Genomic DNA, 13,860 nt, shown 5'->3' on the forward strand with positions numbered 1-13,860 from the left:
TTTTTTTCTTTTTTTCCCCAGTGTTGGGAATGAAAACCTGCTACCTTGTATATGCTACCCCCTCACTGGGAGATTCTAGGCCGGAGCTCTACCATTGAGCCACACCCCTAGGCCCTCACGGGTAGGAGCTCTACCCCTGACCCATGACCCCAGCCCCTCACTGAGGGATTCTGGGCAGGTACTGGGATCTTTTTTCTTGCCTACTCTCTGTAGCCTTATGGCCTCCTCACTGTCCCTCCCAGGGCAGGTTCCACCTCAGGGCTTTTCATGTGCCTTCCCCTCTGCATATCTTGTTCTTCCTCTGTATGCCTGTTCTTCCTACTCTCTGTCCGGTCTTGTCTTGTGTGGAGGAGAGGTAGACAGCCACAAATAGGACTGACTGTTGGAACCTGAGGAATGCATGCAGTCTGGTGCAGGAGACCAGTTGGTAACCAGCCCACAAACAAAATGGCTACATGCTGTGTTGGTGCTGTGAGAGAGATAAAAGGGAAGTGTGATGGAGGAGAGGTGGTCAGGGTGGGCTTCCCGGAGGAGGCAGCAATTGAAATTGCATTGAATAGTCCAGTGGAAGGCATTCTGGGTGGAAGGAACGTCGACAGAGAGAAAGAGAGAGAGAGTGAGACACAGAGAGAGTGAGTTATGGAAGGAATGCATGTGACTGCCGTGTAGAGATCAGAGGGAGACTCTGGACCCCATGAGGAGGAACCAAGAGGAACTGTGGCCATAGGGACCCATATAGGTCATGTGACATTTCTTCGGGAGCCAAACAATTGGCAGAGAGTGGCGTGGCTTGTGGCTCTGCCTAGTGGTTCTGGACATGGCAGCTGCTCTGAGTTCGTGTTTAGTGGCAGGTGGCACTTGGGATAGGAAATAATCCCCGCCAATTCAGCCAGGATGGGCAGAAGGCTTGTAGCCTGGCGTTCAGGCTATGCCCCAGGTACCTCCCCTTTGTGGTACCCGAAGCAGCAAATGCCATGCCCACAGCTGCTCTCAGACACAGAGACTGGCGGCACGTGCCCTTCCCAGATGGTCGAGCCCTTGGGAGTCTGTATGCCTGGTTGATGTGGCGTCTCCTATGGGACGATGAAGCGTGAGCTCATGCTCTGATTTCCTGGCACAGCTGTGGAACTCTGCCTGGGCCCTGGCTGAAACCTGTTGTTCCTTTCTGGGCTTCAGTTTCCCTGTGGAGTCCACAGACAGAGCTTCTTAAAGTTCATTCTCCCTGTAGTCCCAGCTGGCCTGGAACACTTGCTATGTAGACCAGGCTGGCCTCCCATCTCACAGAGACCCACCTGCCTCTTTCTGCCTATTGCGTGCTAGGGCTAAAGGTGTGTACCACCACACCCCTGCAGCTCTGTGTGTATGTGTGCGCGCACATGCATATGTAGTCCCATACGCCAGAGGTCAATGTTGGTTGTTTTCCTCAGTCTCCACTGTATTTTTTGAGGCAGGGTCTCTCATTGAACTTGGGCTCAGTAGTTCAGCTAGACTGGCTGGCCAGTTGAGTCCCAGTGATTTTTAAGATAAAAGGGCTTTAGGGATTCAAACTCGGGTTCTCAGCAAGCGGTTTACTAACTGAGCCATTTCCCCAGCCCCTGGTCCTGTCCTTCTGCCATTATCCTGTTTAAGGGGATAATCTTGCTTTAATTATTTTTCTTGTTGCCATGACAAAATACCTGGTTAAAACAACTTAAGGAAGGAAGGGTTTATTTTGACTTAGAGCGTGAGTCTACAGTTCATCCTTGTGGAGACGTCATGGGGTCAGGAGCATGAGGTAACTGGTCACGTTTCATCCATAGCCAGGAAGCAGAGAGATGAGTGCTGGTACTCAGCTCGCTTTTTCCTTTTTAAGAATTTTATATATAGGGGCTGGAGAGATGAGTCAGTGGTTAAGAGCATTTACTGCCCTTGCAGAGGACCTGGGTTTGGTTCCTAGCATTATATGGCTGCTCACAACTGTCTTTAACTCCAATTCCAGGGAATCTGATGCTCTCTTCTGGCCTCCTCAGACATTGCATGGTGCAGGTGCACTTAGGTGCAGGCAAAACACTCATACACAGAAAACAAAAATGAGCATAAAGAATAATAATAACAAAAAGAATAAAGGCCGGGTGTGGTGGCACACGCTTTTAATCCCAGCACTCGGGAGGCAGAGGCAGGCAGATCTCTGTGAGTTTGAGGCCAGCCTCGTCTGAATAGTGAGTTCCAGGTCAGCTGGGGCTACAGGGAGATCCTGTCTTAAAAAGACCAAAAAAAAGAATAACGTATTATATGTATGTATATGTATTAAGTGTCTACACATGTGTGTGCAGATGTGTTTGCCTGTGTGTGCATGTGGAGGTCAGAAGAGGATGTTGAGTATCTTCTTCTACCCTCTATTTCTTTGAGGCAGGATCTCTTCTTTGAACCTGGGGCCCCTATTTTCTTGGTTCAGCTGGCTGCCAGGACACCCCAGTGGTCCTCCTTCTCCACTCCTTTTGGAGCTGTGGTTACAGGTGTGTGTAGGACTTCTGGTTGGTCATGTGAGTGCTGGGACCCAAGCACTCGTTCTCATGATAGCAAAATAGGTGCTCTTAACCACTAAGCTATCTCTCCAGCCACTTTCTCCATTTTATTTTTATTCACTTATTTCTGTGTGTATGTGTGTGCACATGCAAGTCAGGGGACAACTTGGAGCAGTCAGTTCTCTCCTTCCACCATGTAGATCCCAGGGGTCAAACTCAGGTCATCAGGGTCGATGTCAAATGCCTTTACCTTTTGAACCATGTTGTTGGCCCTGCTTTCTTTTTTTTTTTTTTTCAATCTAGGAACCAAACCTATGAGATGTTGCAACTCACATTCAGTGGTGGGTCTTCCTACCTTTTGCTAAGCCCCTCTGGAAACATCCTCATAGCATGCCTAGAGGTTTGTCTCCTAGGTGATTCTAGATCCTGTCAGGTTGACATTCAGTATTAACCATCACAGGAGGGGTGTTGGGTTAGGCTTTAGTCATTGCGGGAACCCTGTTGCCTTGGAAGTGAGGGGTGCCCTGGCTGGACCTCACCCCAGTTGTAGGTGACATCACTTCCTACCTCCGTCCCCCTTCCTCTTCCTTTGCCCACCCGTCCAGTGACTTTGTATTGGCCTCATTAACCCTGCTTGGTGCTTCTATGGCCTGTGGCCCTGGGGAAAATGACCCTGTATTTGGCCGTTGATGCCTCCTAGGGCTTCTGATGGTGAACATAGCCCTCCTACCCCTCCCCTGCCTCTCTGTCCACTCTCATCACTCAAAATTGCTCAAGGTTTCCCTGTCCTCTGGACTTGATTTTTAAATGTTCTAGGCAGACCCTGAAGCTCCCACCAGGTAGAGCTGGTGGCTCTTCTCTGTCTGTCTCTAGCAGCTGGCCCTGTCCCATCTAGGCTGGCCTGGCCATCCTTGGGCATCTAGGCTCTAGTGGCTGTGCTCTGGCCCGGCCTCTCTCCTGTCCTCTGGGACTGTTGAGTCTCCATCTTCCTGGAGAGAAATGAAGTGTCTCCTATCCCTGAGCTCATCCTGGGCAGGGACAGTGCTCTTAAGGACTTTGTAGTTTGGGGAATGCAGAGAGTTGAGGGGCAGGTGCTTTGTTGCTGCATTCTTTTTGAAGACAAACTGTGCTCTCAGCTGCTGTTATCCCTCCAGCACCCACGATCAGTTTTATTTATGTTTATTTGTTTAATTTATTGATACAGTCTCATGTAGCCTAGACTGGTCTTGAACTTGCTGTGTAGCCAAGAATGACTTTGGATCTGTGATCACCTGGTTTATGTGGTGCTGTGGATGGAGCTCAGGGCTTTCTGCATCCAAGTGAGCTCCAGCTCCCCTCCCCCATTCTCTTCTCTCTCTCTCTCTCTCTCTCTCTCTCTCTCTCTCTCTCTCTCTCCACCCACATCATCTATTTTGAGGTAGTGTCTTACTGTGTAGCTCTGGCGGGCCTGGAGTTTGATATGTAGACCAGGCTAGTCTCCAATTCACAGACATCCACCTGCCTCTACCTGAGTGCTGGGATTAACAAAGGCCTGCACCACCATGCCCAGCTGATTGATTGATTGATTGATTTTGTGTGTGTCTGTGTGTGTGTGTGTGTGTGTGCACGTGTGCGGGCGTGTGTATGGCCATGTCACCGAGTGGGTGTGGCAGGCAAAGGACAGTCTGTGGGAGTCAGTTCTTTCCTCTATCTCCTGGGTTCTGGAGATCAAACTCAGGTCATCAGGCTTGGTAGCAAATGCCTTCCTTTACCCACTGAGCCAACCTCTCTCTTTTTTTCTCTCTCTTTTAAAATCATGTTTACTTGGGCTCGAGAGATGGCTCAGTGGTTAAGAGCACCTGCTGCTCTTGCAGAGGACCTGGGTTCAATTCTCAGCTAATAACCATCCATAACTCCAGTTCCAGGGGAATTCAGTGTCCTCTTCTGACCTCCACAGGCATTGTACCACATGGGTGCACTTAAATATTTTACTTATTTTTTTATTTTACGGATATGAGTGTATTGCCTGCATGTATGTGAGTGCACCCATGTTGTGCAATGCCTTGGAGGTCAGAAGAGGGATTTGGATTCCCCTGGAACTAGAGTTAAGGACAGTTCATAGCCGCCATGTTGGTGCTGGGAATCGAACCCAGGTCCTCTGGAAGAGCAGTTCGTACTCTTAACCGCTGAGCCATATCTCCAGCCCCAAAGTAAAATATTTTTTGAAAAATTATATTTTCTTGCCGGCCGTGGTGGCACACACCTTTAATCCCAGCACTCAGGAGGCAGAAGCAGGCAGATCTCTGTGAGTTCAAGGCCAGCCTGGTCTAATAGTGAGTTCCAGGACAGCTGGGGCTACAGGGAGACCCTGTCTAAAAAAGACAAAAAAAAAAAAAAAACTTTATTAGTATGTGTGTATGCCACCTTGCATGTGTGAAGGTCAGAGGTCATCCTGTGGGAGTCGCTTCTGTCATTCTACCAACATGAACCCCTGGATCAAACTCAGGTCCTCAGGTTTGGTGGCTAGCACCTTGACCCGCTGAGCAACCCTCCTCCTGCCCTTTTTTTTAAAGACACAATCTCATTCTGTAGCCCAGGCTGGTCTGGACTCCATGTAGTCCAGTCTGGCTCCGCACTCACATCCATCCTCCTTCCTCAACTTCCCCAAGTGTTGGGATTGCAGGTGTGGGCCACCATGCCCTGTTGTATGACAGGCTTTAGTGTGTTTTATTATAACTGTGCTGTCTGCTGTTGTTTCTCAACACAGCTATCTGAAAGGCAGGCTCCTGGGAGTGGGAGGAATAGAGGAGACGTTTCTAGACACAAAGACCTCTCAGTGGGGTTGGTGGGGGAGCCCAGTGTGTTATAAGAATCTGTGTTTCTAAGAAAGCCTCACAAGGGCGTAAATGGGCTTTATGGGATGCTTGAGGGGCAGGCAGTGATGGGTGATGGGTGATGGGTAGGGTTTGGATGCTGGGGGCTGGTGGGGTACTGCTCACTGTCACCTTGGTCCCTCAGGGCATGGCCGAACTGATGAGGACTGTGTGGATGAACGTGCTAGGCACCACCGGGAGGACAGGCTCCTAGGGGCACGACTGGACCGGGACCAGGAAAAGCTGCTTCGGTGAGTGGGGGGATCTCGTCTTGAGGATAGCATCTAGGGTCCCCAGGGGGAGTGACTTACTCTTACCAGAGGGTTTGAATCCTTGATCTCTGGCTCCCATCATTGTCCTGAGAGCCGAGCCATCTGGGGGTGTCAAGCACTGTGACCCTGAGTGCCCTCTAGCCAGAGGATAAGGCCCCTAGCTTTCTCATCTGTCCCCACACTCAGCCTGAGTGTCTGCCAGGTCCCTACGGTGGGGGTTCCCCTTTCTCTTCCTCCCTGCCCCTGGCCATATCTCTGTTTTCCTCTTGCAGAGAAAGTAAGGAATTGGCTGATTTGGCCCGCCTACACCCCACCAGCTGTGCTCCTAATGGCCTGAACCCCAACCTTATGGTGACTGGGGGCCCAGCGCTGACAGGTTCAGGACGCTGGTCTGCTGACCCCGCGGCACATTTGGCCACACACCCCTGGCTGCCTCGCTCAGGCAGCACATCCATGTGGCTTGCTGGACACCCCTATGGTAAGTATACATTTGGGGGTTTCTTTCCATGGTAGGAAGGCTGGGACTCACCACTGGCTCTTTTCATCCCTGGGTCTGGTCAGTCTTGCTTTCCTTCCTAGTTGGGGTGGGACATAGGAGTTTGCCCCTGTCTGCCTGCCCTCTTAAACTTGCCTTGAAGTCCTTGGTGAGACTGAGGAATCAGGGTGCTGGCAATGGGCCTTGTACCTCCTGACACTGAAGTGAACTTGGGTTTCTCTCCCTAGGCTTGGGACCCCCTTCTCTACACCAGGGCATGGCTCCCGCATTCCCACCTGGCCTCGGGGGCTCCTTGCCGTCGGCTTACCAGTTCGTCAGGGACCCCCAGTCTGGTCAACTGGTGGTTATTCCTAGTGATCACCTGCCTCACTTTGGTAAGTAACCCCTATGTTTCAGGCAGGGATTCTGTCAATCTCCCATGGTGGTGGAGCAGCTTTGCAGAAGGGGATGAGGGACAGGTGGGCTCAACTTAGTTGCTTCCAGGGGACAAAGCCTGGAACCCCCAGGAGAAGCCAAGCAGGGCTGCCTGCAGGGACTGAAACACCTAGTCTCATGTCCTTCTTGGGACCCACTTTGCAGGCCATAGGGTATAGTCCCCAAGGTGGCCTTGATAGAGTCCTGCATATTGGCATGCTCCTGTTGTGGCCTTTTTTGGGCATCCAACCTGGGAGAGGGGGGTGTTTGGATAGGGGTGTGGTACGCACATAAATGGGGGACAGTCTCCCTGGCCGTGGAAGTCAGCAGGGGCCACAGGTCTCCTGGTGGCTGTCTGTCTGCTTTGGGCCTCTCTCTGGAAACAGGATGGGAGCATGTGAGGGAGCGTGGGCCATAGGTACAGCCCTGTGTCATCTGTCTCCACAGCTGAGCTGATGGAGCGTGCTGCGGTGCCACCCCTCTGGCCCGCCCTGTACCCACCGGGTCGCAGTCCCCTGCACCATGCCCAGCAACTGCAGCTATTTTCCCAGCAGCACTTCCTGAGACAGCAAGAGCTGCTGTACCTTCAGCAACAGGCTGCTCAGGCCCTGGAACTGCAGAGGAGTGCCCAGCTGGTGGTGAGTTTCCGCTCCCTTGATGGGAGGTAGATGCCTCAACTTGCACAACCTCCAAAGAGAAGGACTTCTGTAGGAAGCAGCATCCGAACAGAGGTGGAATAGAGGGAAAAAGATGTGCAAAGGCCCAGGGGTAGGTGGATGATGCCCAATGGGGGTAGGGAACAATGGGCAATAAGAAGACTAAGGCAGAGGTGATCCATGGATTGGGGGACATTTGAACTGGACACTCAAGGGATGTCAGAGGGTCCCCCTCCTTTTCTGGGCAGTATCCACTTTGGAAAGTCAACGGAATAGTACAAAGATGTTATCAGGGCCTCAGCCCTGGCTCTGTGTCCTTGGACTAATGACTAACCTCTCTGGTCTTTAATCATTTCTGAAAACAAAGGTGTCTAGTAAGTGATGGTTCCTGAGCTCAGTTGCTCTTAGTGGGAAGCAGATCTTTGTGTGTTTGGCTTACTAATGCCCAGCTCCTGTAATTATTGGCTATTGTTGAAGTGGTTTGCTCCCTCTCGTTTTGTTATCCGATGCCTCAGTAATTTCCTCCTGGCCCTGAGGTATTTGGATAATACAGCTCAGCACTGAGCAGGCAGGAAGTACTCCATTGAATACATTCAGTGTAGGGCTAAGGGCATGGGCCAGCTCCTTTTTTAAAAAAAAATTTTTTTGGATTTACTATTTTTATGTTGTGTGTATGAGTGTTTTGCTTGCACATTTATAAGTGCACTACATATACAGTGTCCATGGCAGCCAGAAGAGGGCGTCAGATCCCTGGTACTGGAGTTATGGATGGTTGTTAGCTGCCATGTGGGGGTTGGGAACTGAACCTGGGTCCTCTGCAAGAGCAGTCAGTGCTCTTAACCACTAAGCCATCTCTCCAGCCCCAGGGTGGCTTTTTTTCTTTTTTTCACTCTCAGGGGCCTCTTGTTTCAACTATGAGGGCCAGGAGAGTCTTGATAGAAGTCCCTTCCAGACTGGTGGCAAGGGGCTTCCAGACAGGTGGCCAGGGCTTCCTGGCAACAGCTAGGGCTCTGTGCCCTGTCCCCGGCCCTGTCCTGTGGGTTCTATGGAATACCACACTTATTGTGTGCTGTTGTGGAATTTCCATGGTGGAATCTTTCAAGACAGGGAGGGCTGGGTGGCTTGGACCTGGGATCTTGCCTGGAGTCCGGGGACCCAGCAGGTGCTGGTGATGGCTCTTGTCACACTGACCCTGAACACTGGTCCCCTCACCAGCAGGAGCGGCTGAAGGCACAGGAGCATCGTGCTGAGATGGAGGAGAAAGTGAGTAAGAGGAGTCTGGAGGCCGCAGGCAAGGCTGGCCTGGCTGCTTCGGGCCCAGGGATGCTGCCTCGAAAGCCCACTGGACTGACCACAGGCCCCTCAGGAGCCCACAGCAAGGCCGTGAGCCCACCGCCATCACCCCGAGCCTCCCCTGTGACGGCTCTGAAGGCCAAGGTTATCCAGAAACTGGAGGATGTGTCCAAGCCACCTGCCTACACCTACCCTGCCACGCCGAGCTCCCACCCCAGCAGCCCATCACCCGCCTCCCCGCCACCCACCCCTGGCCTCACCCGCAAGGAAGAAGCCCCTGAGAATGTGGTGGAGAAGAAAGACCTGGACCTGGAGAAGGAGGCGCCCAGCCCCTTCCAGGCTCTATTCTCAGGTGGGAGCACAGGACACGGGCTGCCTGGCCTCAGCAGTCCTGAATGTGGGGACACTGAATCCCCAGTTGTTCACTGGTGGGCTTGGTTCATCACTCACTCTTGACTGTTCATTTGCTCGTGCATTCATTTGTTCATTCCCGCCTGTCTCTTGACTCACACTCACTTGCCCATCTAATCATCACCCATCCATTCGTCATTCACTCTTTTTTTTTTTTTGGTCTTTTTGAGACAGGGTCTCCCTGTAGCCCCAGCTGGCCTGGAACTTGCTATGTAGACCAGGCTGGCCTTGAACTCACAGAGATCCGCCTGCCTCTGCCTCCTGCGTACTGAGATTACAGGGTGTGCCCCACGCCCAACTTATTCCTTCACTTACTCCTCCCTGTTCACTGGCTCATTGATTCACTCACTCTTTCCAGTGCAGTGTGCAGTGTGCAGTCTGCTGCCCAGCTCTGGAACACGTGCCCCTGCTGTTCTTCCCTGACCCCTTCTCAGTGGTGGTGTAGGAGGTCCAGACAGAATGTACTGTGAGAGGGTCTACTGCTCTACGTGTGATATAAAACCAGATCTGTAAACTGAGCACTCAGGCATTGCTAAGTCACGCTGGGGACCATTAGAGGTGCCCATCTGGGCAGCTGTTCCCTTGACCCCATGCTGGGTGGTGCACACACACACACACACACACACACACACACACAGTCCAGTGCCCTGTGTTCAACAAGCTTGGCAGCAGGTGGCTTTGGGGACTAAGGAGTATGTCTCCTCTCCTGGGGGAAGTAAAGATTGTGAACTTGTGCTTGGGAGGACTTGGATTCAGAATCTTGCATCTGTACTATGCAAGTTTGGGCAGGTTGCTGTCTCTCTGGGGTTGTCTGCTGTGATACTGGTGTTGAGAGCATTGTATTCTGTCTGAAGGTTTTTGTTGTTGTTGTTGTGAGGCAGGGTCTCCCTGTAGCCCCAGCTGGCCTGGATCTCACTGTGTAGACCAGGCTGGCCTCGATCTCAGAGATTCTCTTGCCTCTGCCTCCCGAGTGCTGGGATTGACTGTCTGCTATTCTGTTGTCCTTTGTTAGGCTCCTGTTGGGCACTTCCCCGGCATGGGCCTGGTCTCAGTCTGCAGAGTCACTCCGCACAGCCCTGCTCTTGGGCCAAAAGTGTATTATTGTCAGGTTTTGAACAGTTACTTTATTTGCTGGGACACAGGCTGGGCTAGGACTGATGGATCTTTGTGGACCTTATTTAAGCACTTGCTTCTGGTCCAGTCTTGATTCTGCTTTGATACAGAAGTCCCTTGAGGATAAGATAGTGGGCTCATTTTGCTGTCAAGGCCCAGACATGTAGAAGGGTTTTGGGTATCTCAGGAGGGACGTCCCACCTTGTAACTAGTCAAGCAGAGGGTGGTTGGCTGTGTGTTGAATCTCTTGTATCTTGGGAGATGGGAACACTGGTTATTGGAGCCCTGGGAAGCCTCCTACACTGACCTCTTTATGTCTTTGACAGATATGCCCCCCAGGTACCCATTCCAAGCCCTGCCACCACACTATGGGAGGCCATACCCCTTCCTACTGCAGCCTACCACAGCCGCTGATGCTGAAGGCCTGGCCCCCGACGTGCCACTCCCTTCCGAAGAACCCGAGCGCCTTGCACTGTCCCCGGAAGACAAGCCCATCTGCCTGTCACCCTCCAAGATCCCAGAGCCACCTCAGGAGAGTCCAGAGGAAGAGCCTTTGGCTGACAGGGAGGTGAAAGCTGAGGTGGAGGACATAGAGGAGGGCCCCTCAGAGCTGCCTCCCCTGGAGTCACCACTAGCTTTGCCTGTCCCTGAGACCATGGTGGCTGTGAGCCCGGCAGGTGGCTGTGGAGGTGGCCTGCTGGAGGCCCAGGCGCTGAGTGCCTCAGGGCAGGGCTGTGGGGAGCCCTCTGAAGGCTCAGACTTTGCACAGGTTACTGAATCGCAGATGGAACTACCAGGCAGGACAGAACCCCATGTGGCCACCCTGGACCTGGGGACACGGCTGACACCAGAGCCACTGGTAGAGACTAAGGAGGAGCCAGTGGAGGTATTTCTGGATGTGCTGATGGAGAGACCTGTGGCTGAGGCAGAACCTGAGGAAGGCCTGCCCCAGCCATCTCTGCCTGAGCCCCAGCCCAGCTTGGAGCTCTCACACTGTGACCTACCTGCCACAGAGGATCAGTGTTCGAACCTCGAGGCCCAGGAGGCTGCACCTGCTCCGGGCAGTGCCTGCTATCTGGAAGAGGCTAGGGATGAACAACTGTTGCCAGTCCTAGAGGATCCACTGGCCGGCATGAATGCACTGGCAGCTGCTGCTGAGCTACCCCAGGCTAGGCCTCTGCCCTCTCTGGGCACTGGGGTCCAGGCTGTGGAGAAACTGGACCCGGCCCCCAGCATGGTCTTGGAGCACAGCTTCCTGCAAGGGATCAACCTGCTGAGTGAGATCGCTGAGCTGGAGCTGGACAAGAGGAGCCAGGAGAGTGCAGGTGAGCATTGGGTCTATGGAATCTGGGAGTTTCCCAAAAAACTTATAGAAGCCAGGTGCATGTTAATCCTAGCACTTTGGAGGCAGAGGCAGGAGGATCTCTGTGAACTCCAGGCCAGCCTGATCTACGTAGAGTTCCAGATGAGCCAGGCCTACATAGTGAGCCCTTGTTTGTTTAAAAAATATATATATATAAATATATATATTATATATATATATTTTTATATATATATAAAAAATATAAAAGCAGGGCGTGGTGGTGCACACCTTTAAGCCCAGCACTCGGGAGGCGAGGCAGGCGGATCTCTGTGAGTTCAAGGCCAGCCTGGTATACATAGTGAGTTCCAGGCCAGCTGGGGCTACAGGGAGACCCTGTCTCAAAAAGAAACAAACAAACAAAATACATATATAGGGGCTAGAGAGATGGCTCAGCGATTAAGAACACTGGTTGTTCTTGCAGAGGACCTGGGTTCAAATCCCAGCACCCACATGGCAGCTAACAACTGTCCTTAACTCCAGTCCCAGGGGATCCGACAGCCTCTTCTGACCTCGTGTATTGCATGACATGGGTACATTTACTTACATGCAGCAATACACGCTTACACATAAAATAAAAATAATAAATAAAATTTTTTTAAAAAGTTCAAAAAAATATAAAGATGTGCGACACCACTCCTGACTCGATTTTCTTTTTTTTTTTTTAAACTTGAAGACCCTTGGAATATGGCTTATTCATTTATTGTCTTTTTTTAAAAATATTTTTTATTATTTTTATTTTATGTGTATGAATGTATTGCCTGCATGTATGTGAGTGCACCTGTGTCGTGCAGTGCCACGGAGGTCAGAAGAGGGCTTCGGATTCCCCTCGAACTGGAGTTAAGGACGGTTGTTAGCTGCCATGTGGGTGCTGGGAACCCAACCTGGGTCCTCTGCAAGAGCAGTCAGTGCTCTTAACTGCTGAGCCATCTCTCCAGCCCCCATTTATTGTCTTTTTAATTATAAAGCTGGACTTGTTGGCACAGGCTTGTCATCCTAGCTACCTGGGAGGCTGAAGCAGGAAGATTGTGAATTCAAGGTCAGCCTGGGCTAGAGGAAGTACAAGACAGTCTTAGGCAACTTAGTGAAACTAATTCTCATAGTACAAAACAAAAAGAAAGCTGAAGATGTGGCTCAGTGGTAGAGCACCTGCCTACAATCCCCCAGTGAAGGTCTGTGTGGACATGGTTCAAAGTAGAGTGAGTGCCTAGAATCTACCCCGGTGTGGGGCTGTGGTTGTGGCTCAATGGTAGAGTACCTGCCTAGAACCCTCCACTGAAGGGCTGGGGCATGACTCAGTGGTAGAGAGCTTGCCTAAAATCCCTAGTGAAGGACTAGGAGTGTTGCTCAGAGGTAGTGTACCTGCTTACCATATGTAAGGCCCTAGGCCACGTGTTCCATCTCCAGTACTGGAGAAGGAAAAAAAAGTGGGGAAATACATATAACCAAAGGTGCCATTTTGACGGCCTTCAAGCATCCAGGTTAGTAGTAAGTCTTTTCTCACTGGCCTGTGACCAAACTCTGTGGTTCCTGCTTGTAGAATTTTGCTTTTTTCCTTTAATGGTGTATTGTAGAAGAATAAGATTTTTTGAGCTGCGAGAGACAGAAATTCATTTGGCTTTAAGAAAAGCAGGAGAAGGCCAGGAAGGTGGCTCAGTGAGTGAGGTGCCAAGCTTGACAACCTCAGTTTGATTCCCCAGGACCCCTCATGGTGTAAGGAGAGAACAGGCTGCCCAAAGTTCTGCTCTTACCTCCACATGTGTTCTGTCACATGTACACACAGACACACAAAGAAAGACAGGAGAGGGGCTGGCATGTAGCTCAGTTGACAGAGTGCATGAAGCCCTGGGTTCCATCCAAAGGAGATGTATAGTCCCAGCCCTTGGGAGATGTAGGCAGGAGGACCAGCACTCAAGGGTCATCCTCCAGCTATAGAGTTCAAGGTCAGTCTGGGCCCTGTAAGACCTGGTTTAGGAAACAAAACAAAACAAAACTGGGTGTGGTGGAGCATGCCTTTAATCCCAGTGCTCAGGTGGCAGAGGCAGGCAGATTTCTGCAAGATCAAGGCCAGCTGGGTTTACATAGTTCCAGGCCAGCTGGACCTCCCTGTCTCAACAAAACAAAACAAAACAACAAAACAAATGAAAAACAACAACAATAAAAAAAAAAACAAAACAGAAATCTTTGGACTGGATCTTGGGTACTTAAAATCACCAGGAGTTTCTTTTTCCTGGGAATACCCAGTTGGTTGTTGCTCCCTCTGCCTCCCTTTGTTTGATCTACTTTTATCTCCGATGGCCTCATTCTTGACTGCCTCTGTGCCAGCTCCTGTAAATCCTCCCAGGCCAGTGGACCTGCTCAGCTCAGCTCATTGGACTAGACAAGGTTGCCTCTTTCCTAGAAGGGCCAGTAAAAAACACAGACCTATGGCAAATTGGAGTTCCTGCCTTTCGCTGTAGAAAATGCTGTGGTTGGGGGTTGGGGAGATG

The 13,860-nt window shown here is 51.3% G+C and overlaps 1 protein-coding gene across 7 annotated transcripts in view; it reads left to right on the top strand.

The window, feature by feature from the left end:
* Window positions 1-13,860, top strand: part of Tnrc18 (trinucleotide repeat containing 18) — a 112,402-nt gene that overhangs the window by 44,688 nt on the left and 53,854 nt on the right. For 4 of the 7 annotated variants that reach the window (XM_017802778.2, XM_008851375.3, XM_008851374.3 and 1 more), the window contains 6 exons: window positions 5,502-5,607; window positions 5,901-6,106; window positions 6,352-6,498; window positions 6,986-7,176; window positions 8,410-8,839; window positions 10,338-11,336. In XM_017802778.2, the coding sequence (XP_017658267.1) occupies window positions 5,502-5,607; window positions 5,901-6,106; window positions 6,352-6,498; window positions 6,986-7,176; window positions 8,410-8,839; window positions 10,338-11,336 (2,079 nt within the window). The remainder of the gene's footprint in view (window positions 1-5,501; window positions 5,608-5,900; window positions 6,107-6,351; window positions 6,499-6,985; window positions 7,177-8,409; window positions 8,840-10,337; window positions 11,337-13,860) is intronic. The other 3 variants (XM_029555133.1, XM_017802781.2, XM_017802780.2) reach the window with 1 other exon arrangement.

The sequence above is a fragment of the Nannospalax galili genome, unplaced genomic scaffold (genome assembly GCF_000622305.1).
Source record: "Nannospalax galili isolate Female #2095 unplaced genomic scaffold, S.galili_v1.0 scaffold664, whole genome shotgun sequence".
NCBI lineage: Eukaryota > Metazoa > Chordata > Mammalia > Rodentia > Spalacidae > Nannospalax > Nannospalax galili.